Source organism: Eptesicus fuscus, chromosome 13 (genome assembly GCF_027574615.1).
Source record: "Eptesicus fuscus isolate TK198812 chromosome 13, DD_ASM_mEF_20220401, whole genome shotgun sequence".
In the NCBI taxonomy this organism is placed as follows: Eukaryota; Metazoa; Chordata; class Mammalia; order Chiroptera; family Vespertilionidae; genus Eptesicus; species Eptesicus fuscus.
The window spans coordinates 67,456,330-67,482,685 of NC_072485.1; the positions used below are offsets into that span (position 1 = coordinate 67,456,330).

Genomic DNA, 26,356 nt, shown 5'->3' on the forward strand with positions numbered 1-26,356 from the left:
AAGCCCTCCTTTAGCAAGATGGTGGCGAGTGCACTTCCGGCGAGTGTCCTCCAGGGCGCGTCCGGGCGGCTGCTGCAGGTGCCGCCCAACGGGTTCCACCCTCTTTGCTGCACAGATGATAACGGTGATGGCGGGCGGACTGTGTGGCTGGAGCCGGGCGGCTCTTCTCCAGCTCCTTCTTGGCGTAAACCTGATGGTGATGCCCCCCATCCAGGCCCGGACTCTGCGCTTCGTTACCTTGGTAATGAGAGACAGGGTCGCCCAAGGGTCGCCAGAGCTCGAAGGGCACGGGCTCGCTGGTGGAGGAGGGGCGGGGTTTGTGCTGGGGGTGCGGGACTGGAGGAGGAGCTGGATTAGGAGACTAGTGGCCTGCGGTTTGGGGGGCTCAGGGTTGGGGGCCGGGTTCGGAGGTGATGTGGAGCCGCAGGGGATGGGGGTGGATGAGCTGCAAGGAGTTCTTTATCAGGGGATAGGTCGGGTGAATCTGCCCTGAGAAGGATGTAAATGGTTAAGAGACCCACCCCCTACAGAAATCTTGGGTGATCTTTCCAGTCCTCCCACCATCTGCCTTGCTTTTATTTCCTTTTCCTTTCCCATCTGTACCTTTGGCTTTGCCTATGATCTCCGTGGTCATTGCTTAGCCATGTTAGACTCTCTGGAACCTGGAAGAAGTTACTGACTTTTGAATTGGGGTCTTTTGCAATGGGTAGAGTTAAGGCTTCCCAGAGGGATTGAGGCTTCCCTCTCCAACATGGGGCAGAGGTGGGATCTGTGTCCCCATCAAGGAGACCCTTCTGACCCCTAGGCAAACCATTTTCTTTTGTCAGCTGTACCGACATGGAGACCGGACACCAGTGAAGACATTTCCCAAGGACCCCTATCAGGAAGATGAATGGCCCCAAGGGTTTGGTCAGCTCACCAAGGTGGGTCAGAAGGCAGCCCTTCCTCAGTATGAGCTGTACAACGAGTGACCTCTAGAGCAGGCTACAGAACTCGGGGCCCAACAAACTGCCATGTCCATTGTGGGTGCTGACTTTGACTAGATTTCTTGCCAAAGACAATGCCACACACAACTGGCTACTTAATAAATGACTTCTGGGATCCCATTAACACACTCCTACTTCCAGCCAGGGGTAAACTGAAAAGCGAAAGTGCCTAAGCCCTGTGGGATTTGTGAGCCATCCCTAATCCTTGGGTTTGCCCATAGGAGGGGATGCTACAGCACTGGGAGCTGGGCCAGGCCCTGCGGCAGCGCTACCGTGGCTTTCTCAACACTTCTTACCACCCACAAGAGGTAAGGCTGGGAGCTCAAGATGCAAGGAGAATGAGATCGGCTGTCCTCACCCTCTGTCCTCAGGGAGCCTAAGGGTGAGGCTGGGCATTGGCCCCCCTCCATGCATTTTTGGTTACAACTGCAGGACAAGACACCCAAGGGCTGTCTAGAACAAAAGGCTGAGTTGCCCCTTGGGTGGGAAGAGGCAAAATTTATCGAGCATCCAAGTTCAGACTGAAGGAAGGGTCTGGCAGAGTAGTGTCTGGCTTTGTGAAATAACTCAGGTTTTCCATTCAAGACACATATTGAGTACCTACAATGGGCTAGCATTTTGCACATAATGGTATCCTACCCACATATGATCTCTGTCTTTGTGGAACTTAGAATGGAAGATTGGCAAGTTTTTTGGCTCCTTGAGCCCCCCCCTTCCCCTGCCCCCCAAGGATGGGGATAGCTGTTCCTTTGGTTACCCACTCTCAGCCACAGCTGTCTCGAGTCCCTAGATGTTATTGTTCCCTTGAGGGCCAGCTCTGTCTTGATCTTGCCTATCCCCATAGCTTTCTCCTTTTCCCACAAGCAATTATCTGTTCCTTGTCTTATTTCCTCTCCCTGGCCTCCAAGCCAGTTTATAGAAGGGAGTGTGAATGGAGATAGTTTCCGCCCTCAAGGATCCTGGCCTATAGGGAGACAGGATAAAACTAGACAGACAGACAGACCAGAGAGCCTTACTGACTAAGCACTTCCAACTGGGAGGAGCATTTGAACTAGAGCCATTCTCAGAGTAGTGATAGCTAGCCCCTAGCTGAGTGTTTGAACCTTTGCTGGGAAGAAGAATGGGGAAGGCCAGAGAGGGTGCAAGGGCCAGATGCATGGTGGGATTACAATTTGTTCAGTAACCATCAAGAACAGGTTCTCCCCTTAGGACCCCACTGAGGAGCCAAAGCTCCTCACCCCACCCCCACAAGAAGAGACTCATGTTGTCATCTCTGCAGGTTTATGTGCGAAGCACTGACTTTGACCGTACTCTCATGAGTGCTGAGGCCAACCTGGCTGGACTTTTCCCTCCCAGTGGGATGCAGCGTTTCAATCCAAACATCTCTTGGCAGCCTATTCCCGTCCACACTGTGCCCATTGCTGAGGACAGGGTAAGACTGGCCAGCCCTTCACTGAAGGCCGTGAGAGGGGCAGCTCTGGCCATAGGCCTGCTGACCACTGATTCCCTCTCTGCCTCTGCTTCTCCCTTTTGGTCTGCAGCTGCTGAAGTTCCCATTGGGTCCATGTCCCCGTTACGAGCAGCTGCAGAACGAGACCCGGCAGACACCAGAGTATCAGAATGAGAGTATTCAGAATGCAGTGAGTGGGGCTGAGGTGGCGGTCATCACACTGTCCTTTATCCCAGGGCAGGATTGATCCCTTGATCCATTTTTCATAGCAATTTCTGGATATGGTGGCCAACGAGACAGGGCTTACGGACTTGACACTGGAGACCACCTGGAATGTCTATGACACACTCTTCTGTGAGGTGAGCCTGCCTAAGCTCCCCAGTGTGACCCTTTCCTCTTATACTCAGCAGGCTCAGGTGACCAGAACATGGAGAGCACAATGCCTGGCTACCAGTCCCACTGGGGAGGTCCAGGCCAGCCGCCTGCTTCTTGTGAAACAAGGGAACTTCCCTCAAGGGTGAAAAAGAACCCCCAAGTGGGAAATAGCTTATTAATTGTCAGCAGTTCCTGCCCTTCTCCACCCAGAGCGCTGGTGGTATCTGACTCCATTATGCTGAGTCATGCTTTTTGTGCCTGAGCCTCCTTCCCCGGGCCCTGCAGCCTCAACACTGTCCGCCATGTCTCCTGGTTCCAGTCCCTCTGCCTCAGCTCTCCTCTCCTCTCCCTCCCCTCTCTCACACACACACAGGCACCTTCTCACTGGGGAAGAGAGATGCCCCGGGAGAGGCTCTGGCCTAGGCCGGGGAGCTAACCTGCCCGCTGCCATATGCAGAAAACACATGGGCTGGTCCTGCCGCCCTGGGCCTCACCCCAAACCATGCAGCGTCTGAGCCGGCTAAAGGACTTCAGCTTCCGCTTCCTCTTCGGGATCTACGAGCAGGCAGAGAAGGCCCGGCTTCAGGGGGGTGAGTGACAAGAGCAGCATGTCACTCCCTTCCTCAGGACCCTACAGCATTCAAAACCTGCTAATGGGGGCTTCAAACCCACTTCTCCACCTGAAATGTCCTCTGCTCTTTCAAAACCCCTCGGATCCCCCTCGTCATCCCGTGAGTCACCAAAGTCTCCTTAATTCGCCAAATGCTTAGCACATTTGCACTGGACGAATGACCACAATTAGGTCCACATGCTTCTTTTCTGCCATTCATATTCTTACCTTTCACTCATGTCAGAAGACCCTTCCCACTTAAAGGAATTCCCACCTCCAGAGAACTACTGGGGCCCCTCCGAAAGGAGGCTGAGAGGAATGCCAAGGAGCACCCCAGGGAGAGCTGTCGTCAGGCCTTTCTGACATCTCAGGGTTTTCAGAGCCTGCATATGGCAGAGTTCCCCCTGCCTGGAGCCACCGCCTTGTGTGTCCTGAAGCAGCCTTAAGTTTACATTTGTTCTGACTTGGAGGACTTCTTCAAACATGGGCAGGGCCTCGTAGCTCATGTTTATCTTGCTTCCCTCTGTAAATCTGAAAGTTGTCAGAGAGCAGGGCGTTCCTCTGTGGTTCCCAAGCACCTAAAGAGTTCTCTGTATCAGTGATCAGTCCCAAGACTAGCAGAGGGTGACAGGACCACAGATGGAGCTGAGCAGAAGATAGTGATGGCTGTAGCCACTGACACTGGGGATTTTTCTCCTTCAGGAGTCCTGCTGGCTCAGATACGGAAGAACCTGACACTGATGGCCACCTCCTCCTCCCACCTCCCTAAGCTGCTGGTTTACTCCGCGGTGAGCTCCCTTAGTCCCCAGCATGCTAACGTCAGACACGGAGCTGGATTTCTTCTCTATTCAGTGCTGGGGAGGAGGGTGCAGAGGAGCATGCTAATCGGGAGCCCTTCTTCCTTACAGCATGATACCACCCTGGTTGCTCTGCAAATGGCATTGTTTGTCTACAATGGTGAACAAGCCCCCTACGCCTCCTGCCATATATTTGAACTGTACCAGGAAGATAATGGGTGAGTGGAGCTACTAGTCTGCCCTCTGGAAGGGCACTCGCATGGTGGCTATGGGCACCCTAAGGGCTCCGTAACAGGCCTGGTGGGCAGCTTCCACCTGTCTCCCATCATCCCTCAGGAATTTCTCAGTGGAGATGTACTTTCGGAATGAGAGTGACAAGGCCCCCTGGCCACTGAGCCTGCCTGGCTGTCCTCACCGCTGCCCACTGCAGGACTTCCTGCATCTCACAGAGCCTGTTGTGCCCAAGGACTGGCAGCAGGAGTGCCAGCTGGCAACTGGTCCTGCAGACACAGGTGAGCTGCTGCCTGCCTCTGTGCTAGGCATGTCCCAGAACAACTTGCAGTTCATATCCACAAGTCTCGAGAGAGCGCTCACACTTCCAGCCATCTTATTGCATTTCCCTAGACAATTTACTACCCACCGTGAGACCGTCTCACCTTTTCCCTAACACGCTCAGGGGATGCCCTCACTTCGTATAGCACTGAGAAAATAAAAGCAATCAGGAGAGAATCGTCCCATTTTCCCACCACCACGTCTTCCGGCTACTCGCTGGTGCAAGCTGCTACTTAAGGCCCTGCCTCTCCAATTATACTCTGGGCTCATCTGTTCTCCACAAGGACCTCTGATGTCTCAATGTTTCCCTCTCTGCTGGATCAGTCCCATCTCAAAAGCCTAATAAAAACCTCTCAGACCCCCATCTTTCTCTGTTCCCTGTTAGAGCGCAATCCTTCAGAGTTGCCTAGATTCGGCTTTCGCTTCCTCACTGTCCATTTTCTCAGGTGCACACTGGACAGTCTGGTGTCTCCTTTCACTCCATTAACTTTTGTTAAAGATCCAGTGACCTCTGACCAAAGCCAGTGACCAGTTCTTAGTCAGCTTCTCTCGCCTCTCGGCAGCATTATAGAACTGGTCACGCCTTCCTTAAACACTTCCTTGGCTTCTCTGCTTTTTCTCCTAACTTATAGGCCCCTTCCTTACTGGCTTCTTCCCACTAAACAGTGCATGGTTCAGGGCTTGTCTTGGCCCTTTTCTCATCGCTGCCCCCTCCCAAGGTGATCTCATCCAACCCATGGTTGTATGCACCAATGCTAAGTTCTGTCTTTTTGTGATTCGCAGATTCATAACCTCTTCTCTGAGCTAGACTGACATATCCAGCCAGCTGCAGCCTTGAGGTCTCACAGATGTGGCATTTCAAAGTCGATATCTGAAACCAAATGCTCTTCCCCCCGAAATTTGTTCTCCCTCCAGGCTTCCCCATCTAAGTAAATGCCACACCAGTTACCTAGTCACACAGTATAATCCTAGGATTTATCTTAAATATTATTTCTTAGACCCCACAACCAATCCACTAGGAGATTCTAGCATGCCAACCTTTAAAATACATGTTCTTACTTTTAATAGTATTAACTGACACTCTGATTTCTCTTTGTTCATTGCATTTACTTCTAAAATGGAATACCAGCCTGTGAGGTCCACGTGGATTTGGCTCTGGCTCTCTGTAGGAGACGGTCAGCAATTCTCCACCCAGTCAGACCTAGCACTCTTGTGTCTGTAGAGCTGTCTTTTGGATCTGAAGCTTTTCACATGTGGGGGAAGGCAGCATGACTCCATGGCTAGAAATCTGGGTGGTATAACTTTGTGGCGAAGAGCACAGATGTTGTCAGACCTTGTTTTGACTCCTGCCTGCCTTTTTGTCATCAGACTTTTGGCAGATTGTTTAACCTCTTTCAGAACTTTCATTTTATCAATTATAATAAAAAGTCTATCTTGAAAAAACACACACAAAAAACATGCTCTTGCTCTCTAGTCCAATCTACCATCATCTCTTGCCTGAACTACTGATGAGCTTCTTAATGTTCTGAGTCTCTTCTTGTCCCTACCAGTCTCTCAGTGCAGCAGAGTTAATTTCTTAAAAAAGTAAGTTAGGCCCTAGCTGGTTTGGCTCAGTGGATAGAGTGTCAGACTGTGGACTGAAGGGTCCTGAGTTCGATTCCTGTCAAGGGCATATGCCCAGGTTGTGGGCTTGATCCCCAGTAGGGGGTGTGCAGGAGGCAGCTAGTCAATGATTTTCTCTCATCATTGATATTTCTATCTCTCCCTCTCCCTTCCTCTCTGAAATCAATAAAAATATATTATAAAAAAAGAGTAAGTTAGGCCATAGCTGGTTTGGCTCAGTGGACAGAGCACTGGCCCTCAGACTAAAAGGTTCTGGGTTCAATTCCAGTCAAGGGCACTTTTGTCTCTCTCACATTGCTGTTTCTCTCTTTTTCACTTTCTCTAAAAAACAATGGAAAAATATCCTTGGGTGAGGATTAATAACAACAAAACAGTCAGTTCACATTACTACCCTTCTCAGATTCTTCCAGTGGGTTCCCATCACATTTGGAATAAAATCCAAGTTCTCTACCACTTGGCCTGGCCCTCCACTCTCATCTCCTACCTGCCCATCACTGACTCTGCTCTATGATACCTTCTTGATGACCCTAGAACATGCCAAGCTAGTTGCACATCAGGGCCTTTTGTGCTTGCTTACTGTCTACTCTCCGCCCTCAGCTTCTGTCGCCTTCTGTCTCCTCTCAGATCTCGTATGTCTCACTGGCTCCAGGTCTCTGTTCTGATTATCCTCGGTGATACCTTTCCTGACTGACCTCTCCAACCTTTCCCCCTTACCTTGCTTTGCTTTATGGCATTTGTCACTAACTGTGGATATCCCCATTGTAAGAACAGCTCCTGGCATATGGTAGGCCATCAAATATTTGTTGAATGAACACTGACATGTCTTTTCTCTCCCTACCCCCGTGCCCAGAGGTGATCGTGGCCTTGGCTGTATGTGGCTCCATCCTTTTTCTTCTCATAGTGCTGCTCCTCACCGTCCTCTTCCGGATGCAGGCCCAGCCTCCCGGCTACCGCCACGTTGCAGACGTGGAGGATCATGCCTGACAACCACTCAGCCCCCTTCCCTCTGCCTCTTAGGGGAGGTGGGCTTGGCCCTCACTCCTGACTGTTGCTGCTCCCTAGCCCTTGGGCAGGAGGCCCTGGGTTGGGCCTTCCTCTGATTACCCCAACCTAGACGAACAAGTGGGACTCGGCTTGGCCCATGGCACCTGCCACTCAATATTCACGTGCCCGATGTTTCCCAAGTGCTGTGTTGGATGTTGGCTCTCTCCAAATAGGATCTGCCTCCTCCATGCTCCCTAAGGACATGATATGCAGACAAGGTTTAAAGTTTCACTCAGGACCCGGGATAAAAAACTGAAGAAGTTGGTGCTTCATCTGCCTTGCCCCCTGGTCAAGACCTGCTCTCTCTTCCAGCCCGGAGTCTTTGGCTAATGGCTCAGAAGACACAGTCTTGCCTGTCAGTGCTTGTTTCACTGGGAAAAACTGTATAACATTGGGGACACGAACACTGGCCACCAAGGAACCAAACCACCCAACAGCCAGCCAGTCAAGTTTCCCTTCTCCAGCTGAAGCTACCATTAGTCAGACAGACTGCCTCAGGTATCCTGCGTACGCCTGCAGCTTGAGTAGGTCCCAAGGGTGTTTGTACTTGGGAGGGAGTCGAGGGAGGTGGGAGGAGAGTGAGTGGTGGTACAGTCATGAAACTACTACCCCCTCGCCTGGGCTCGGGCCTCCAGGGATGTGAGGTAAATGCAGGTTGTAAGCTGGACAGCTGTTGACTATGGCCCACAATAGGACTGAAGGTAGCTTGAGGAAAAGGAAAATTTTGGACTCTTAATGCTGTTTCTGTGCCTGTTCTTCGTTTTGGAGACCCAGGAGTGCTTTGACCAGGTCAGCGTTGGAAGATTCACTCAGAAGCTCAGTAGGGTATAGTTTTATTGTCCATGTCAATAGTGAGCACAAATAAAAAACCACCACCTGATCACTCTGCCACCACACGTCAGGGAGGAGAAAAGTCCCTTGGCTCCAGGAGGAGCTTGGTTCCAGGCTCGATATAGCAGGGAGCCTGGGGGAGCTGTGTCGCCAACTCTGGGGAAGTTTCAGAGCTAAGTCCAGAGCAATAACATGGCCAGTGTCCCGTGCCACAGCATCCTGCTCCAACCCTAAGACTTCGGATACTTTGGTCCTTTAACACATAGCTGCCTCTTCTCACAGGACTTGTTCTCATGTGGCTCCAAGTCCTTGCTTGGTCCACACCTTCATTATTGTCTCTCATTTACACATCCCACCTTTCTCCTGGCTCCAAATGAGAATGTGATAACCTAGGATGAATAACACCAGTCTGACTCACCTTCTGTTATCAGTCTCTCAGAGCTCGGGGCTGGCCCAGGGAGCCTAGAACTTGGTAAGGAAATACTAGGGAATTGGACAACGGTCAGGCATTACCAAGACCAAGACCAAACAAGGTTGGAGGGCCTAGTCCAAATAGACCACCGTCTCCTGGTTATCTTCTTCACTGACTGCTACCTTAGGTGAATGTGGCAGGGCTAAGCTGAGGTTAGCTTGCACTGAACCTTGGGAAGTAGTGTCAGGCTTGAGATACAACCTACTTCACTCACCCATCACAGAGGCCAGTGTGTCCCCCATAGGATTGAACTCATTGAGCTGCAGAGACAAGGGGATAAGCATGAGGAGGGGGTGAAGATATTATTTCTGGTCTATTTTGGTCAATAAGGTAGGTTGAATCCCTGCTTCCTCCCATCATTATTTGAGGGCCCAAGCCTCACCGAAATGATACCAGAAGATTCTGAATCATAGAGCTGATGCATCAACTTCCCTGAGCTTCCATCAAACACATCGATTGTCCTTAATTCATGGGGGGAACAACTTTTGAAATTAGGATCTGGGTATCTGCCCACAACAATGAGGTTGTACCGTGGATGCCAGGATGCCTAGGAGATGGAAAGGCTGGTCATGAGAGTAAATGCAGAATGCTAACAAGAGGGTTCATAAGTATTCTTTGCCATTAACAATTGTTAATACAGTTGTCAAAGATTTAATTAATGGAGATAAGACCTATATGAAACTACAAGAATAGTTTTCAATTGCATATACATCTACCAATGTAAATTTTAAACTCCCAACTGGCCCCCCTGGCTCTTAGGACACCTTCAGGCCTTCTCTCTTGCATTTGCTGAGATCATACCAACTGACAAATGTTTTAACATCAGCCTGATGCAGACATTAACCAAAGAGTAAAACCTACAACAAAGGAACAGGCTTCTGGTAACCAAAACCAAATAGGACATATGTTCTGAAGTAACCACACTACTATCTCTTCTATCAACTTGAATGACAAAGAGTTGAGTAGAAAATGCTAGTGTCTGAAAAGAGGAGGAAACCTATTGCTCCCCAGATTATCCCTCTCCAAACAACTCTGATAGTTATTGGAATGACAGATTGGATGGGATTTTCCTAAGAAACTTCTCACAGAAGTTTTGAAGGAGGAAAGACATGGTAAGCAGGAAGGAAGAAGGGGTACATGCAAAGGCTTAGAAATAAGTCACAAACCAGTCACACCTGGGAAGCTGTAGTTGGCTTCACTGGATACAAAGTGAAGATGGTAATGGGCACACAAACGGGTGAAGGATCTTGATGCTATTAGAACCTGGATTTGATTTGAGGTACGTGGGGGCCACTCTAATACTAAATCATCATTGTTTACTGAGTAGGCATGGTGCCATATGCTCGAAGTGTACTGATTCAGTCTCATAGCAACCCCGTCAGTTACAAACCATTATTCCCTTTATAGACAAGAAAACTGGAATCTAAAACGGAAGTAATTTTCCCAAGATTCTAACCCAGAGGGGTCTGCCTGCCAGAAGCTGGTGCCCCTCACCATTGACCGAAGTACAGGCATGAAACCTGGAGATTTGAAGAGAGGCTTTGTAGGGGCTTGGGCAGGAAGGAATCACAGGATTTGAAGACTGTAAGCCATGGGTACTGAGGCTAGAAAAGCCGCTAACAAAAAAGCTAAGGACAGCTTGTAGATCAACCGTACACAACAGAACAAACTGAAGGCAGAACAGAAGGTCAAGATTTTAGAAAATGCCGTCTGAGGAGATCAGGGCTGGGTTAAAAAAACTTAGGAAAATAGCTTATCAGAGAGACAAAAGAAAACCCAGCAAAGTGGGATTGCAGAAGTGGGACAAACGGAGCAGAGAGAGCCAGGGGATGAGAGACTACTTTGTGTCAGGGCAGGAAGAGATCTGGGAGGAAAGGCTTCTGTAATCTGTCCTCCCCGCCACCCCACCTTGGGCAGACCTGATCTGTCTCCATGATCACAGTGCTTTACTCCATCACTTACCTTGATGGGTGTCAGGTGCTGGAAGTGGCGGTGAGGATGTGGGATCAGGCTTGGGGGACTGTCCCATTGGGAGGCAGAGTAAACCCGGATCTCACTCTTCTGGTCGGTGGTCAGGAGCTGGGCTCCATCGGGACTGAAATGAGCTGGCAAGTGACAAGTCCCTGAGCTGAAGGGCCTTCTCTTGCAGGGACCCCTCCCTCCCACTCCCCTACAAACAGGACTGGAAGGGAGGAGGTGCATCTGGGCTCTGAACAAAAACATTCTAGAACTCAGCAGCTGACGAGGGCAGCTGGAGTCAGGAAGGTTCGTTGTTGGCTTCTAAACTTTGAGGGCAAAGCCCAGGAGTGGTGGGGTAGGTAGGGTTTACAGGACGGATGAGGTATATCACACCTGCGTTGACAGGATGACTGTGTGGTAGTGAGTAGAGGAAGCTGGATTTCCCTTTAACCTGGCGCAGGTCCCAGATTTTCACTGTTTGATCTACAGAGGCCGTGGCCAGGAACCAATCACAGCATGGGTTCAGGGCCGCATGGGTCACTTTCTTTTTGTGCATTCTCAGATTCCAAAGCTGCAGAGAAAAGCGGTTCAGGTGGGGGCAGAGACAAGGGAGGGATAGGGAGGACCAGGCTCTGAGAACGCACCTCCCTGCCGTCCATGTTCAGCAGAATCACGTTCCCCACATTGTCTCCTGTGACCACCACTCGGCTTTTCGCAGACACATCCAGGCTGCAAAACCAGAAGCTGGAGGGAGAGACCTTGCTGTAAGGTTCTTGGGGACAGAGGCAAGGTCCATTTATTTATATTTTTAAAAATATTTTTATTGATTTCAGAGAGGAAGCGGGAGGGAGAGGGAGACAGAAGCATCAGTGATGAGAGAGAATCATTGATCGGTGAGCCTGCAACCCAGCCACGTGCCCTGACTGGGAATCGAACCTGTGACCTTCTGGTTTATAGGTCGACGCTCAACCACTGAGCCATGCCAGCCAGGTGCAAGGTCCATTTATTCATGGTGTAGCTCCAGCGTCTAACACATAGATATATTCAATAAATATTTGTTGAATGAATGAGTACTATCTTGCCATGGACTTCCAGTGAGGAACAGACTTGTCTACCATCCAGACAGAGGTTATGGGGTTGATGAGGCTCAGAAATCTGTCTGATGGGCCCAAGATCCTCAGCTAGTATGAGTCCCTGAAGCAGCCAACCTCAGAGCTACATGACAAACCCCCAGGTTAGCTTGCCCCACACAGCCCTGCGTTCTGTGAAGACTCCTTTGTGATTCTCTCCCTTTACTCTCCACCTGTTGAGTCAAAGGAGGTGACAAAGCAAACAGGCTGCCTAGCTCTGTTCCTCAGAGCTGGCTGGAAGGGAACTTCTGCCCCCTTCTGAGCATTTAGGGGGAAAAGCACACACAACCCGGAAGTTGTCTGGCTCTCGTCCCTCAGACTTCTTGAAGACGAAGGGGAAGGGGAGGGGGGTGCTTCAGGGATCCCGATAGCCAGGAGAGCTCAGATTTTTGTCTTTTCTCTCAAACCTTCAAATCTCTGCTCTACCGCCTTTTGCATTCCCTGTAAATCTCTCCCAGAGGAAGAGTTTCTTGTGGAAGAGAAACCTAGAGCTGTTCTATCCTGTCCCCTGTCCTGATAACTCGTGGAATTCTTACCTCTGTGGGGCAGTCCAGGATAACATCCAGTGCTAGACGCCCCCACACACACCCTCAGTTCTTTAGGGAGCAGGATCACATCTCTGGCCAGAAGTCAAAGTTACAAGCATTCTGTAGTTTCTACAACCACTTGCTCTTGGAGAGTCCAAAGTGCTTTATGGACATGATTCTATCCATTTAAGCTTCATGGAACTGGTCAGGTCATCACACCCCAGTGGATGTAGGGAATAAAATTTAAGTTCTTATTTCCTGCTCCAGGCTTTAAGTGGCTTATTCTAGGGCAATGCCAGTTTGACTTGTCCAGTGAGAATCAAGGTTCCACCTGATACAGCAATGACTTACAGACTAGCGGAAGCCCTTCCCTTGTGGAGAAGAGTAAGGCTCCAGAACTCCCCAATTAGTAACCCACCTGGACCAGAGTAAGCAGCTAAAGAGTTTGAGAAAGAGACCAAACGGTGGAGAGTGGCTAACACCTTTCCTTACTTCCCTGTGGTAGAAGAACTGGGACCTGGATGCTCTCATCAGAACTACACTGAGAGCCTAAAAGCCCTTGCCCCTTGTTAAACTACTCACTTGCAGGTGTCATAGTTGGTATAAACTCGGAGAGTGTTGCCTTTAAAGTCTTGCAGCCTAGTTGTTCCCTCCATTGAGGAGGTGAAAAACTGGTTGGTATTGAGAGGGTTAAACTTCAGCCCAGTGATGCTGCCTCCAGCTCCAATCTAACACAGGAAGAGAAAAGCCAGTGAGTGATGAGGGCCCAGGAGGAGGAGGAGGCCTGGCGCACATACTCTGCCCAAGAGAAGTGCCAGGCAGGCAGCATTTGGGGCCAGGCCAGTTTACATGCCTAAACCCTGGGATGCTCTCCACAGAGCTCTTTGTTTCTTGAAGTTTTGGTTTTTGTTGTTGTTGTTTTTAAAGTATATTTTTATTGATTTCAGAGAGGAAGGGAGGAGAGATAGAAACATCCATGATGAAAGAGAATCACTAATCGGCTGCCTCCTGCACACCCCCTACTGGGGACTGAGCCTGCAACCCGGGCATGTGCCCTTGACGGGAATCAAACCCTGGACCCTTCAGTCGGCAGGCTGACACTCTATCCACTGAGCCAAATCAGCTAGGCAAGTTTTCGTTTTAATTTTATTTTAAAAATTAACATACAGTCAATTTGGTAGTTTTGGGTATACAGTTGTATGAATTTTAACACGTGTATAGACTTGAATAACTACTGCCAAAATCAGGATGCAGAACAGTTCCGTTACCCTCCAAAACTCCCTCATGTTCTCCCTTTGTAGTCATACCTCCCCCCACCTCTAACCCCTGACAACCACTGATCTGTTCTCCATCACTGGTTTTTGCCTTTGATAGACTGTCATAAAACTGATCATATAGGATGCAGCCTTTTGAGACTAGCTGCTTTCATTTCATCAGCACGATGCCCCCGAGATTCATCCAAGTTGCTGTGTGTATCTATTGCTGGTTCTGTTTTATTGCTGAGTACTCCATTGTGTGGATGTACCACAGTTTACCACAGTGTTCTTTTTAGAACTTCTGCCCAGAAGAGTGGCTGGGTTAGGAGGGCAGGAGACAGATCTGAACTCCTTCCTATTTTTTCCAAACATTCCAGATAATGATGATGAAAACAATCATGTAAACATCAATAACTTAACGTTATTAAGTTCTTATTATGCATCAGGCACTGTTTTATGAATTTTACATCCCCAAGAGTCCCTTCTCCACTTCTTCCTTGTGCTACTATTCCAGCCTCATGGACCTCTTACACAACAACCACTCCACTCACTCAACATGCTAACTGGCACTTGCCATTCCCTCTATAAACATTCTGACTGATGCCCATGGTCTGACAAACCCTTGCTGCTGGTAAGATAATCTTCTGCTACCACCAGTTGAGGCCAGTACTTACATGGGTTAGTCGTGTTTGTTCTTAAGCCTGTATATGCCAGTTTTACTTTTTATTATAATTATATAATGCAATTAAACATATAAGTTAATCACACATAATTTATTAAACATTTAATTAAATATTTAAACTAAACATTTAAACATTCAATTAAACATGTAATTTAATTAAACTGATGAAGTACATGCAAAAAGAAAGACCATTGTTATTTCTATGAAATTATATTGAATGCTTTGGAAGAATTAGATAAAAATGAATTGCTAAAAATAATAGTTGTCATATTGAGCATGGGTGAGAAACTTATCAACAATTAGGGTGGGAAATAATAAAAATTTCAAAAGAATCTGCAACCAGGTTGCTTCAGGACTATCTTTAAATTATGTTTCCACTTTAGACCATATAAAGAATACATCATGTGTGCAGTTTATGTAAGACCAGGTACACCCTAATCAGTGACCCTTACTCCAGGAAAAGGATAGGCCCTATGTCAAAGCATAAGTAACAAACACACACATACACGTTTTAAATTAAAATGCATGAGTGTTCTCCTAGCAAGTGTGGACTAAGTGGTTTGACTAATTTTTACACTGAGGAAGACTAACAAAACCTGGACAAAATATGAAAAAGAAATATATTTGAGACTTCCACCTACAGTGATGGTGGGTTAGCCTGTATCTGGCCAACCTTCTTCTGAGAATAACTAGGAAAGGTAGATAAGACATGTATTTAAAGAATGTAAAATGATGCAGCCACTTTAGAAAATAGTCTAACAGTTCTCCAAAAATTATCCCGGCCATAGCTCAGTGGTTGAGCATCGACCTATGAACCAGGAGGTCACAGTTCGATTCCAGTGAGGGCACATGCCCAGATTGTGGGCTCGATCCCAAGTGGGGGATGTGCAGGAGGCAGCCGATCAATGATTCTCTCTCATCATTGATGTTTCTCTCTGTCTCCCTCTTCCTTCCTCTCTGAAATCAATAAAATATATTTTTAAAAAACCACTAAACATAGTTACCATATGACCCAGCAATTCCACATCTAGATATATATCCAAGATACATGAATACATATGTTCATGTAAAAGCTCATACATAAATATTCATAGCAGCATTATTTGTAATAAAAGAAAGGTGAAAAATCAACAACTCAAGCATCAATCTTAAGAAGTTGTAAAACTAATAGGAAACTAAAGCCAAAGAAAGTAGGAAAAAAAAAACAAAAACAGAATTAATGAAACAAAACAAATATACTGGGGAAAGTCAACACAGCCAAAAGTTGGTTCCATAAAAAGACCAATAAAATTGATATACCACTGGTAAAACTGACCAAACAAATGAGAAAGCACAAGTAAGTAATTTAATAAATGGAAAAAGGGACATCACTATAAATTTTAGACACTTTAAAAGGTAAGAGGATCATAAACAATCTTATGCCAATGAATTTGAAAATTTAGATGAAATGAGCAAATTCCTAGAAAAATACAAACTTGCCAAAATGACAGAAGATGAAAGAGAAAATCTGAATAGTCTGATATCTACTAAAGAAATTAAATTCACAACTAAAAACTTTCTTGCAAAGTAAATTCTAGATCCTGGTGATTTCACTGATGAATATACTAAATATTTAAGAAAAAAATAATATCAATTTCTTTTTGAAAATTTATTTTCAAACTATCTCAAACTCAGAGAAAAGTTGTAAGAATAGCACAAAGAACTACTTTTCTGAAACCATCTGATAATAAATTGGCAGCATGATGTCTCATTCATCCTCAAATACTTTACTATATACAAGGTGAGGCAAAAGTAGGTTTACAATTGTTCGTATGGGAAATAATAATGCAAGAATAAACTCTGTGTTTTGCATACAACTATAAACCTACTTTTGCCACACTCTGTATTTCCCACAAGAACATTCTCCTACATAACCGCAATAAGACCATCAAAACTTAGAGGTTTCTTAAGTAGTTCAAACTCATAGAAACAGAAAGAATTGTGGTTGTCAAGGGCTGGGGAGCAGGGGAAGTGGGAAATGGTTTTTAAATGAGTATACAGTTTCAGTTTTACAAGAAGAAAAGTTCTAGAGATTTCTTGCACAACAATGTCAATATAGTTAACACTACTGAACTGTATACTTAAAAATGATTCATAAGATAAATTTTAGGTTACGTGCTTTTACCACAGTTTTTAAAAGGAGCAGTATTACTTATTAGAGATATAATTGTAATTGTAAAAAATAAAAATATTTAAGTGAAAAGAGAAATCTACAATAATAAAAGCGTAATATGCTAATTAGACCAGACATCCTTCCAGGCATCCTTCTGGACAACCTTCCAGACAAAGCCAGGACTGTGAGGGAAGCCTGGGTCCCGGGTGCCTGCCGGCAGCCTGAGGGAAGCCCGGGTCCTGGGTGCCAGAGGGAAGCTGGTGCTGGCAGCTGGGGGAAGGAAGGCCTACTCTTGCACAAATTTCATGCATCAGGCCTCTAGTATAACTAATAAATCGAAACAAACAAACAAACAAAAAACCAATTAGTATAGTTTACCACATTAACAGAATAAAGGGGAAAAATCATATGCTTACTGACATCAATAGATACAGAAAAGTATTTGATGACATTCAATTATCATTCATAATAAGAACTTATGGCAAACTAGGAAAAAAAGGAACTTAATATGATAAAGGATATTTAAAAAACAAACAAGCTCCTAGGTATATATACAAAACAACTGAAAACATGTTCAAACAAAAACTTACACAGGAACATTCATAGCATTTGTATTAATAGCAAAAGGTAGTAAAAAAAAGTAGCAAAAGGTGGGTACAACCTAAATGTCCATCAACAGATGAATGGAAAAATAAAATGTGGTATATCTACATGATGGAATAATACTCAGCTATAAAAAGGCGTGAATATAGCATAGATGAACCTGGAAAACATTATGCTAAGTGAAGCCAGACCCAAAAGGACAAATATTGTATGACTCCATTTATATGAGGTACCTAGAATAGTCAAACTCATAGAGTCAGAAAGCAGATTAGTGGGCTGGGGAAAGGGTAATAGAAAGTCACTGTTTAATGAGTACAGGGTTTAATTTTGGAATGATGAAAAAGTTCTGGAAATGAATAGTGGTGATGATTGCACAACAATGTAAAAGTACTTGGTACACTTACAATGTTTAAAATGATAAATTTTATGTTATGTATATTTTACCACAATAAAAAGTAGCAGAAATTATATGTAATGATAAAATATAAAAGCCTTCTATGATGAAGAACAAGACGAAGATAAAAGCCTCCAGACAAAGCCCCCAGCGCACGCTCTCCCTCTGGGGAGCAGCCGGTGCCATTCCCTCCCCCATCTTCTTCTTCCACAGGCATGTATCTCCTAAACCCTAAGGGTCTCCACAAGACTTGCAACCAGGGAGCAATGGACAGCAGCAGCTTGTCCCAGGCTAATTCCCTGAACCTGTCCCAAGGCCCCGTTTTCTCTGACTTCCCAGTGAGTCAAGGCAGCCCAGTTTCTTCAATGCTAACTCCTTCCTGTTTTACTGTCCCCAGCTTTAATAAATGTACCCTCATAGTAAAAAAAAAAAAAAGAACAAGACAAAGATGTCTGCTATCGCCAATATTCAACAACATATTACATGTCTTTGTCAATGGAACTAGGCAAAAAAGAAGTATAACCATGACAAAAGAAAAAAAATCAAACTCATTATTTGTAGATGACAAGATTATGTAGGAAAAATTTTTCAAGCCTTAAATAAACTATATATTAAAATTAATAATGTGGGTTTATGCTTCCAATCACGAACAGCACATTGGTGACATGTAGGACAATACTAGTAGCCTAACATATATGTAATTGGAGTTCTAGAAAAAAAGAGAGGGAGGAGGAAAAAAATATTTGAAGAAATAGTGGTCTAAAGTTTTCCAAATTTGATGGCAGTTATAAACTAACAGATCCAAGAAGCTCAGTGAACCACAAGCAAAAGAAACACAGAAAAAGACACTACGAAAATCATAATCATTTTTGAAGCAGCCAGAAAAGGGAAAACTTATGAAAAGAGAAACATAAGAATGAGAACAGACTTTGCAGCAGACATCATTTAAAGTCTGGGGGGAAAAAAGCCCCTCAAAACCTATAACTCTATACCCAGCAAAAATATCTGCCCCTCCCCCAAAAAGAAAAATACTGACTTTATAAGAAATGTTAAAGGCAGAAGGAAATGTTACCAAAAGGCCATCTGGATCACACAGGCCATCTGAAAAGCACTGGAAATGGCAAATTTGTGGGGTTTTATCAGGTTTCTTTTCTCATTTTAAAACTATCTTTAAAAGCTATCTACTCTATAACCCAGCCACAAATAGGCATTTACTCTCGAAAAATAAAAATATATATCCACCCAAAGATTTGTACTTGAATGTTCATAGCAGCTTTTTTATTTTTGCACTATCAATAACTGGAAAAAATTCAAATGTCCTTCAGCAGGTAAATTAATAAATAAATTGTGATATATTAATACACTGAAATACTACTCAGAAAAAGAAAAAAAAAACTACTGATGCCAAACAAAAATGTAAATGAATCTTGAATAATTATACTAAGTGAAGAATCCATGCCTAGCCGGCCAGCATGGCTCAGTGGTTGAGCATCAACCTGTGAACCAGGAGGTTGCGGCTGATTCCCGGTCAGGGCACATGCCTGGGTTGCAGGCTCGATCCCCAGTTGGGCATGCAGGAGGCAGCTGATCAATGATTCTGTCTTGTCATTGATATTTCTATTTCTCTCTTCCTCTCCCTTCCTCTCTGAAAAAAAAAACAAAAAAACACAAAACACATTAAAAAAAGAAGCCAATAGAAAGAATATATATTGTATAATGCCATTTATATAAAAGTCTAGAAAATGCAAATTAATCAATAGGGATAGAAAGCAGATCAATGGTTTTTAGGGGACAGGAAAGAAGGAAGAAAGATTACAAAGGGGCATAAGAAAATTTTAGGAGTTTGGCTGGAGTGTGGATCTATGAACCAGGAGGTCCCGGTTTGATTCCTGGTCAGGACATATGCCCAGGTTTCAGGCTCGATTCCCAGTGAGGGGAGTGCAGGGAGCAGCTGATCCATGATTCTCTCTCATCATTGATGTTTCCCTCTCTCCATCTTGAAATCAATAAAAATATATTTTAAAAAAAGAAAACTTTAGGAGTTATGGATATGCAATAATGTAAGTAGAAATATGAGTGTGTGAATAATGTATACCTACACAGAAAGATGCACAAAGTGGGAATTTCAGGTAATAATTACTTGATTCTTTATACTTTCCTCTGTATTGTTTGAATTTCTTATGATGAACAAAAATCATTTTTATAATGAGAATAAAATTTATCTTCATTTTGAAAGTGTAATACATGTTCCCTTCTCAAGGGTCTGAAAGATGTAAATATCAGATGACTAAAGAAGTAACGAAATGAGGCACTACAGTTCCTGCAGCCACTGGTCTCAAATCAACTTTCTGTTGTCAGTATCTGGGAATAAAAACAGAGTTTTCCAGACCACCATACCCTTCTTTACCAACCTGCTAGTCAAAGTTCAAATGTCCAGACCAGTGGTCGGCAAACCACGGCTCATGAGCCACATGCGGCTCTTTGGCCCCTTGAGTGTTCTAATGCCACTTCTTCAAAATAGACTTGCCCAGGCGTAAAACTGACTTCTGCGCATGGGCCACGAATGCACTGTACGTGGGCGCCCGCATGTGGCATTTTGTGGAAGAGCCATACTCAAGGGGCCAAAGAGCCGCATGTGGCTCGCGAGCCACGGTTTGCCGACCACTGGTCCAGACCAATCTCCACAACGGTGTGAGGAAACTTGACTTAAAGGCACATTATAATAAAGGGTGATGTAAACCAAAAGCCTTGGCAAGTTCAAGACAGCTGTCACTCCGTTTTGGTTGGGAGGCTCTTCCCCTAGGATACCTTTAGGCTACGTATTAATTTTCTCTATTCCCTGGATTTCTATAAAAATATAAATCTCTTCCTGCCTGAGCTTTGGTTCTGACTTCAATTTAAAGCTGCCCAGTGAGGGGAGTGCAGGGAGCAGCTGATCCATGATCCCAGTCCTATCTCACCAGCTGGGCAGGAAGACCACTGAGCACTATCCACAACACCCTGCCGGCTGCCTTTCTTCCGACTTTGGACACCTGTTTTCTTCAACATCCATCTCATATCTTGCATCCTAATCTCCCCAGCCTGTCTAACCTGGCTGTTTCCGATGGACTGCTTTAATTCTTCACTTAAGAGAATTCATTCTGGATTTATCCTTGGCCTCTTCTATCTCCAAATCAGAGATGGAAATGGTGAGCTGAAGAGGAATTCAGTTCACAGATGTGTTTTGTTTAGCAACAGAGCATGCTTAATTTTATTTGGTTCCTAACATGAAAAATCAGGATGTTTTAAGTGGAAACCCTTGTGTACTATTGGTGGGAATATAAAATGGTGCTGTCACAATTTTTAACAGTATGGCAGTTCCTCAAAAAATTAAAAATAGAGTTACCGTATGATTCAGTAATTCCACTCCTGGGTATATACCCAAAAGAACTGAAAGCAGGGACTCAAAAGAGGTATTTGTACACCCCCATGCATAGCTGCATTATTCACAATAGCTAAAATATGGGAGCAATCCAAGTGTTCATTGACAGATGAACAGATAAGCTAAATGTGGTAAACACATACAGTAGAATATTATTCAGCCTTAAAAAGGAAGGAAATTCTGACATATACTGCAACATGGACAAACCTTGAGAACATCATGCTAGTTAAGTAAGCCAGTGACAAAAGGATAAATATTGTATGATTTCACTTATATAACATACTCAGAATAGTCAAAATCATAGAGACAGAAAGTAGAATGCTGGTTGCCAGGGGCTGGGGGATGGAAGAATGGAGAGTGTTTAATGGGTATAGAGTTTCAGATTTAAAGATGAAAAGTTCTGGAGAAAGTGAATGTACTTAATGCCACTAAACTATGCATTTAAAAATGGTTAAATGCTAAATATTGTTGTATGTATTTCACCACAACTTAAAAATATCATATCATTTCATGTAAATAACCAGGACTTCAGGCTCCTGAAAAAAATCAGACCTGATACCAGGGGACCTAGATTCTTACATGTCAACCATCTCCAGTTTATCACTGACCCTACCACCGAACATCATTCTTTTATCTGTTTAGCTTCTTTAGTCATGTGAGTTTGTGGTTTTTGCTCTAAACCAGAGCATCCCTTTTCATAGTGCAGCCCAGAATCCAGCTGGGCAAGCTCAGGGTCTTCTTTGTGGTGGAAGGGCCAACACCCCCACCTCTCAGTGACATAAATACCAGCATGATCAAGACCATCCCTGAAAAACTCTATCCCAAACCTTGTCCCAAACACACTCTGCCTTTCCTCCTTTCATCTCCATTTATGTAAATATTGTTCTTCCTCACTCTTCTCTCAACCATGAAGCCTTCTCTATAGACCCTAATTTGAAAGAGGTTCTTCCTTCTCTCATGTTCTATAGCATTTAGCAACTGTAGTGCTAGTTATTGTGTATGTCTACATCCTATCTACCCAGCTACATGTCAAGCCCCTCATTCATTCAACAAATATAAAGCAGCTACTCTAGGCCAAACATCGTTCTAAGCACTGGGGACAAAGAGGTGGACCAGAAAGACAAGATCCCTGCCATTGTGGAGCTTACTTTCCAGTGGGCAAAGTTAATAAATAGGTAACATATTTCAAATATTAATAAACATCGTGGGGGAAAAGCAGGGAGATATGGAGTGACTGGATGGCATGGAGGCTACTTTAGACAGAGTACTCTTTGAAGAAGTGTATTGAGCTCAGACCTGAATAATAAGGGAGAACCAGCCAGGACAAGACCATGAGAAAGAGTACTCCAGCCAATGGGAACAGCAAATGCCAAGACCCAGTTTCAGGAATAGAAATAGCCAGTGTGGCTAAAGTATACGAAGTGAGGAAATACAGCAGTACAAGATGAGGTCAAGAGTTATTAAGAGGCTCAGATTCTATTCTATATGATGACTTACTAGAGGGTGATCAGTATTTTATACCTTCTAATATTTTAAGGGCAGGCACTCAATAAAAATTTGAGTATCATCATTTACTTGTTTGAAAACACCCATAGTTACTTTTGATCCCAATCATTTCCTTTTTCACTGGTTGACTTTTCATTCCTTCAACACTTCTTCAACACAGTTATCTGGCACAGGGACTGCTCACCCCTTTAATGAAGGTGGGTTTGTCCTTTATGCCCAAGTTCCAGAGTATGATATCTCCCCCTTTGGACCCCACGGCCAGGATGCTGGGGTGAGTTGGGTGCCATGTCAAGGATGTGGCCCTCCTGTCAAAAGGGGCAGCCTTTTGGAATATCCGGTAAGAAGCCAGAGAGTGCAAAAAGGACTGCTGGAGACCCTGAGACAGAGAGAAAAGAATTAAGTTGAATTAAAACCCAAGTCCTAGGTAAGCTGCCAATCTCTGCCTCCATAGATGAGCCCTAGGGCCAAGTCCTCCCACCAAAGGAAAACTAACTGCCTGGCTCTGTGCGTGAAAATATTTGAAATATACATGAACGAATCTTGGAAAGCAAGAGGCAGAGTGCATTCCAGCTGGGACCTTTACATATAGCTGGGATGAGTGCCCATAGGCCAGACACCCAGGTAGGGGTGATATGACCACGCGGTGAACCAACTCAGCATCTAATTTTGAAGCATCCAGTTGTAAAAAAGCACCATGCAAACCCTTGTGCACTTCATTCAGCCAGGAAACGCCTCACCTTCTGTAGTGATGGCCAGGCAGTTCTGCCCAGCTTATGGTGATGGAGGGCCCTGACGATGCTCCCGCATGGTGGTGGGACCTGCAAGCTAGTCAACTTCTCCCAAAGGCAGCCTGAGTCAAATCTTCTGCTACAACCTGCCAAGTATAACATAGATAATTTCCTCTCCAATCTTAATGAAGAAAGGTTTTTTGCTGAAATCCCGGAAAGAAAGCCTTGTTGTTTCATTTGGCATAGCCAATCTCTCCCATCACCTCCTAAGGCCTTTCCATGGTCTGCTCAGTCTCACCCAGCGCAAGAAATAAATAGTGAGTAGGGATTCGCCCCCTTCCCCAGAATAGTAATTCTGAAATGAAACTAAATGTGATTTTGCAGGGTTTCTGAGAGCTGAGCCAAAGAAACAAAAATAAAGTATATGCAGAACTCTGCCTAGTTTGGTTTGGAAAACTCGTGATAAGGTTGGGTGACAATTTTAAAATCACATATATTGCATAATAAAAAAATTATGTAATAATTTTTGTACAGCACAGAAATGACTATTTAGGGAAAGAAGTATCTTTAAATCCTATGTTAAAATAATGTAGAGGGAACCAGTTGTTGGCCCAAGTCCAATCTGTTCTGGAAACCAGCAGGATCTAGCACATCTGACATGGCTCTAAAAGTAACTAGGCTAAAAAAAATAAAAATAAAAATAAAAGTAACTAGGCTACTTCAGGAGAGGCAGATCCACTGAGACCAGGAACAAAGCAACCCTGGATTATCAAGATGTATTTGAGAATCTGATCTCTATGAATCCCGCCTCTTGACAACCACTTCTTTTTATTCTCGTGGACAAAAAAAACACACACAAAAAAACCCACTTCATCAACCCCCTGCTCCAGTTTTTGAGTTCCCCCACTCTCCTTATAGCCCTAGGTTCAATCCCCAACAAACCTCACAGAAAGTGCTTTCTAAGGAAATTGAGGGCTCTCACAGCTAAAACTAAGGACCTACAGCTACACATACCACCAGGCAAGGGGGGATTATTTTAAGCAGTCCTCCGTGTGTAAAAATCCTGGTACAGCCCTAACCCGTTTGGCTCAGTGGATAGAGCATCAGCCTGCGGACTGAAGGGTCCCAGGTTCGGTTCCGGTCAAGGGCATGTACCTTGGTTGCGGGCACATCCCCAGTAGGGGGTGTGCAGGAGGCAGCTGATCGATGTTTCTAACTCTCTGTCCCTCTCCCTTCCTCTCTGTAAAAAAAAAAATCAATAAAAAATATTTTTTAAAAAATCCGGGTACAATGAAGGAATTTGAAAAGTCTGTTTGTCTTATGTAATGGAACTCATCTGCCTCTTTTTGCCACCGGAGGGAGGTTAAGCCCAAACTCTATGGTGTCAAAGGATCTGCCGATGCACAGCTGGAGGCATCTGAAATTGTGGACAGCCTCGGCAACCTAGAAGCCCCCACCCCCCGCTCCAGCCTCCTGCGTGAGAACCCCAGACGGCGGAATGATTAAAGCAGCAGGCGCGCAGTACCGGGGCCCTTCACACAGAGCTTCTTGGCCTCGGGCTCCAGCTCTCGGGGGCTTCTGCTCTTCTTGCTCTTGGCGCACAAAACCATCTCGAAGGGCTTCCGGGTTTCTGGGCGTTTCTTGGGGGCCATCGCGTCCTCCGTGCAAAGCGGCACTTCGCCGTGCGCAGAGATTATGGAGGGAAGATAGAGAAGCCTCTGGGGAGAAAAAGGGTGGGGAGCAGGGAACGGATCCAACTTCCCGCCAAACAAGCCCACTTCCCGCCAAACAGGCTCCCGGCTCCCAACCACCTTCTAGTTCCGGCCCCGCCCCTGTCGGCCTCTCCCGGGAAGGTGGAGGCGCGCGCGGAGAGCTGGGAAGTGTGGGAGGGGTGGGGCTCTTGGGCTCCCTAAAGAAATGGGATATGGCCTGCGTATTGGCTCTGACCTATTCCAGCCCGCGGACTTCCCAGGAATAAAGATGGCCGCCCGGGCTAGGCCACCCAACTTGAAGCCTCTTCGGACGCGACGCTGCCAGGCCTCCGCGGGGCCTCAGACGACCACATGTCAATCAAAGGTTAGGCTCCGCCTTCTCTGTCTTGTAATTGGTGGTCACGCCGCTCGGGCTTTGCCATTGGCTGATCCGTACAGGAAAAAGGCGGCTTTGCAGAAAACGAGCGGCTTCGCTGCGGATCGGTGTGGAGTACTCACATTCCTCCGGCCAAGTGAGATCACTTTCCCTGTGGAGAGCGGTTGAGATGCGCAGCTTTCCCCAAACCTGCGGAGTGTCCGCCTAGGGAGCAGCTGGAGCAATGATGCGCTGGAGGGCGTGCTGGCCAACCCGGCTTAGAGGTCTTATGTCCTGACTTCAGCCAAATGCCAAGGCAGTGAGCCTTAGAGGGGTCCCGCCTGGCCCGAGAGGAGACGGTTTGGATGCACCCCACTTTCTGCGACGAGCCAGGTTGGAGCTGGGGTTAGTCTGGGACTGCTGGACCTTTCCTTCCACCCGCTAAGCCTGGTGCCAGGCGCTTTGATTAGGTGAGAGGAGACAAATGCATTATCGGTAGAGCCTGCCCTGAAGGACAAGTAGGGATGGAAGACATTTCAAAATATTACTTTTGGAAAGAAATGAATGCTCCAGAAGAAAAATTCGAAAGTGCTGTTTTGATGGGAAGATAAACCAACAGCAGGGCAAGTTGGTTTCCTCTCCCCTGCTGGCTTGTAGCTGTGTTTTCAGAGCTGTGTTACAAAAGCAACATGGCCCCCTTTACTCAGACCAGCCTTTACTTTCACCTCAGTAGGGTGTTCATTTCGGGTGTGGGGGGGGATACTGAAACATAAGAGATGACTAGGCCCCTAAAAGGTTTACAACACATGGAGAAGAGAAGAAAAATACTTGTGAAACAAGTCAAACAATTCAAGACAGAACACAGTTGGGTACTAAATTGTGGCATGCCAACCAAGGGTTTTGAGATGCAATCAGAAAATCGAATGGAGAAAGAAGTATTTAAGAAACTCTCACAGGGAAATTGGAATTTCAAGGAGTTGGCTGGGGGAAGAAGATAATCCCCATGGTAGGCATCCTCTGTTTCAATGAGCAGTAAATTCTAAGTTCAACTGTGTACAGGAGTGTCCCTAATGATGTTTGGCTTGAGGGCATTAGTATTTTTTAAAAATTATTTTAATGATTTTTTACAGAGAGGAAGGGAGAGAGATAGAGAGTTAGGAACATCTATCAGCTGCCTCCTGCACACCTCCT

At 45.5% G+C, this 26,356-nt stretch overlaps 2 protein-coding genes across 2 annotated transcripts; one reads left to right on the plus strand and one right to left on the minus strand.

Moving 5' to 3' along the window:
* Positions 1-96: 96 nt before the first annotated feature.
* On the plus strand, positions 97-8,317 carry ACP2 (acid phosphatase 2, lysosomal). The gene is made up of 11 exons (XM_008146745.3): positions 97-241; positions 828-923; positions 1,208-1,294; positions 2,266-2,418; positions 2,528-2,626; positions 2,706-2,795; positions 3,269-3,401; positions 4,124-4,209; positions 4,330-4,436; positions 4,555-4,730; positions 7,244-8,317. Exons 1-11 carry the CDS (start codon positions 116-118, stop codon positions 7,375-7,377), a joined length of 1,287 nt encoding a protein of 428 aa, XP_008144967.2. The 5' UTR covers positions 97-115; the 3' UTR covers positions 7,378-8,317.
* On the minus strand, positions 8,255-24,973 carry DDB2 (damage specific DNA binding protein 2). Its single transcript, XM_008146985.3, has 10 exons — positions 24,624-24,973; positions 23,108-23,244; positions 22,555-22,746; positions 12,939-13,084; positions 11,344-11,443; positions 11,093-11,270; positions 10,703-10,845; positions 9,123-9,287; positions 8,955-9,000; positions 8,255-8,657 (listed from the first exon to the last, which is right to left on the minus strand). Exons 1-10 carry the CDS (start codon positions 24,748-24,750, stop codon positions 8,608-8,610), a joined length of 1,284 nt encoding a protein of 427 aa, XP_008145207.1. The 5' UTR covers positions 24,751-24,973; the 3' UTR covers positions 8,255-8,607.
* Positions 24,974-26,356: the final 1,383 nt, after the last annotated feature.

What these genes read in the sequence shown, in the direction of transcription:
- ACP2 (XM_008146745.3), top strand. Translation starts at nt 116, where the DNA reads ATGATAACGGTGATGGCGGGCGGACTGTGTGGCTGGAGCCGGGCGGCT. An exon ending in GGTTTGGTCAGCTCACCAAG is followed by an intron (nt 924 to 1,207) that starts GTGGGTCAGAAG and finishes GTTTGCCCATAG; the next exon opens with GAGGGGATGCTACAGCACTG. An exon ending in CTTCTTACCACCCACAAGAG is followed by an intron (nt 1,295 to 2,265) that starts GTAAGGCTGGGA and finishes TCATCTCTGCAG; the next exon opens with GTTTATGTGCGAAGCACTGA.
- DDB2 (XM_008146985.3), bottom strand. Translation starts at nt 24,750, where the DNA reads ATGGCCCCCAAGAAACGCCCAGAAACCCGGAAGCCCTTCGAGATGGTT. An exon ending in CCTGGCCATCACTACAGAAG is followed by an intron (nt 22,747 to 23,107) that starts GTGAGGCGTTTC and finishes TCTCTGTCTCAG; the next exon opens with GGTCTCCAGCAGTCCTTTTT. An exon ending in AGCACCTGACACCCATCAAG is followed by an intron (nt 9,288 to 10,702) that starts GTAAGTGATGGA and finishes TCCATCTCCTAG; the next exon opens with GCATCCTGGCATCCACGGTA.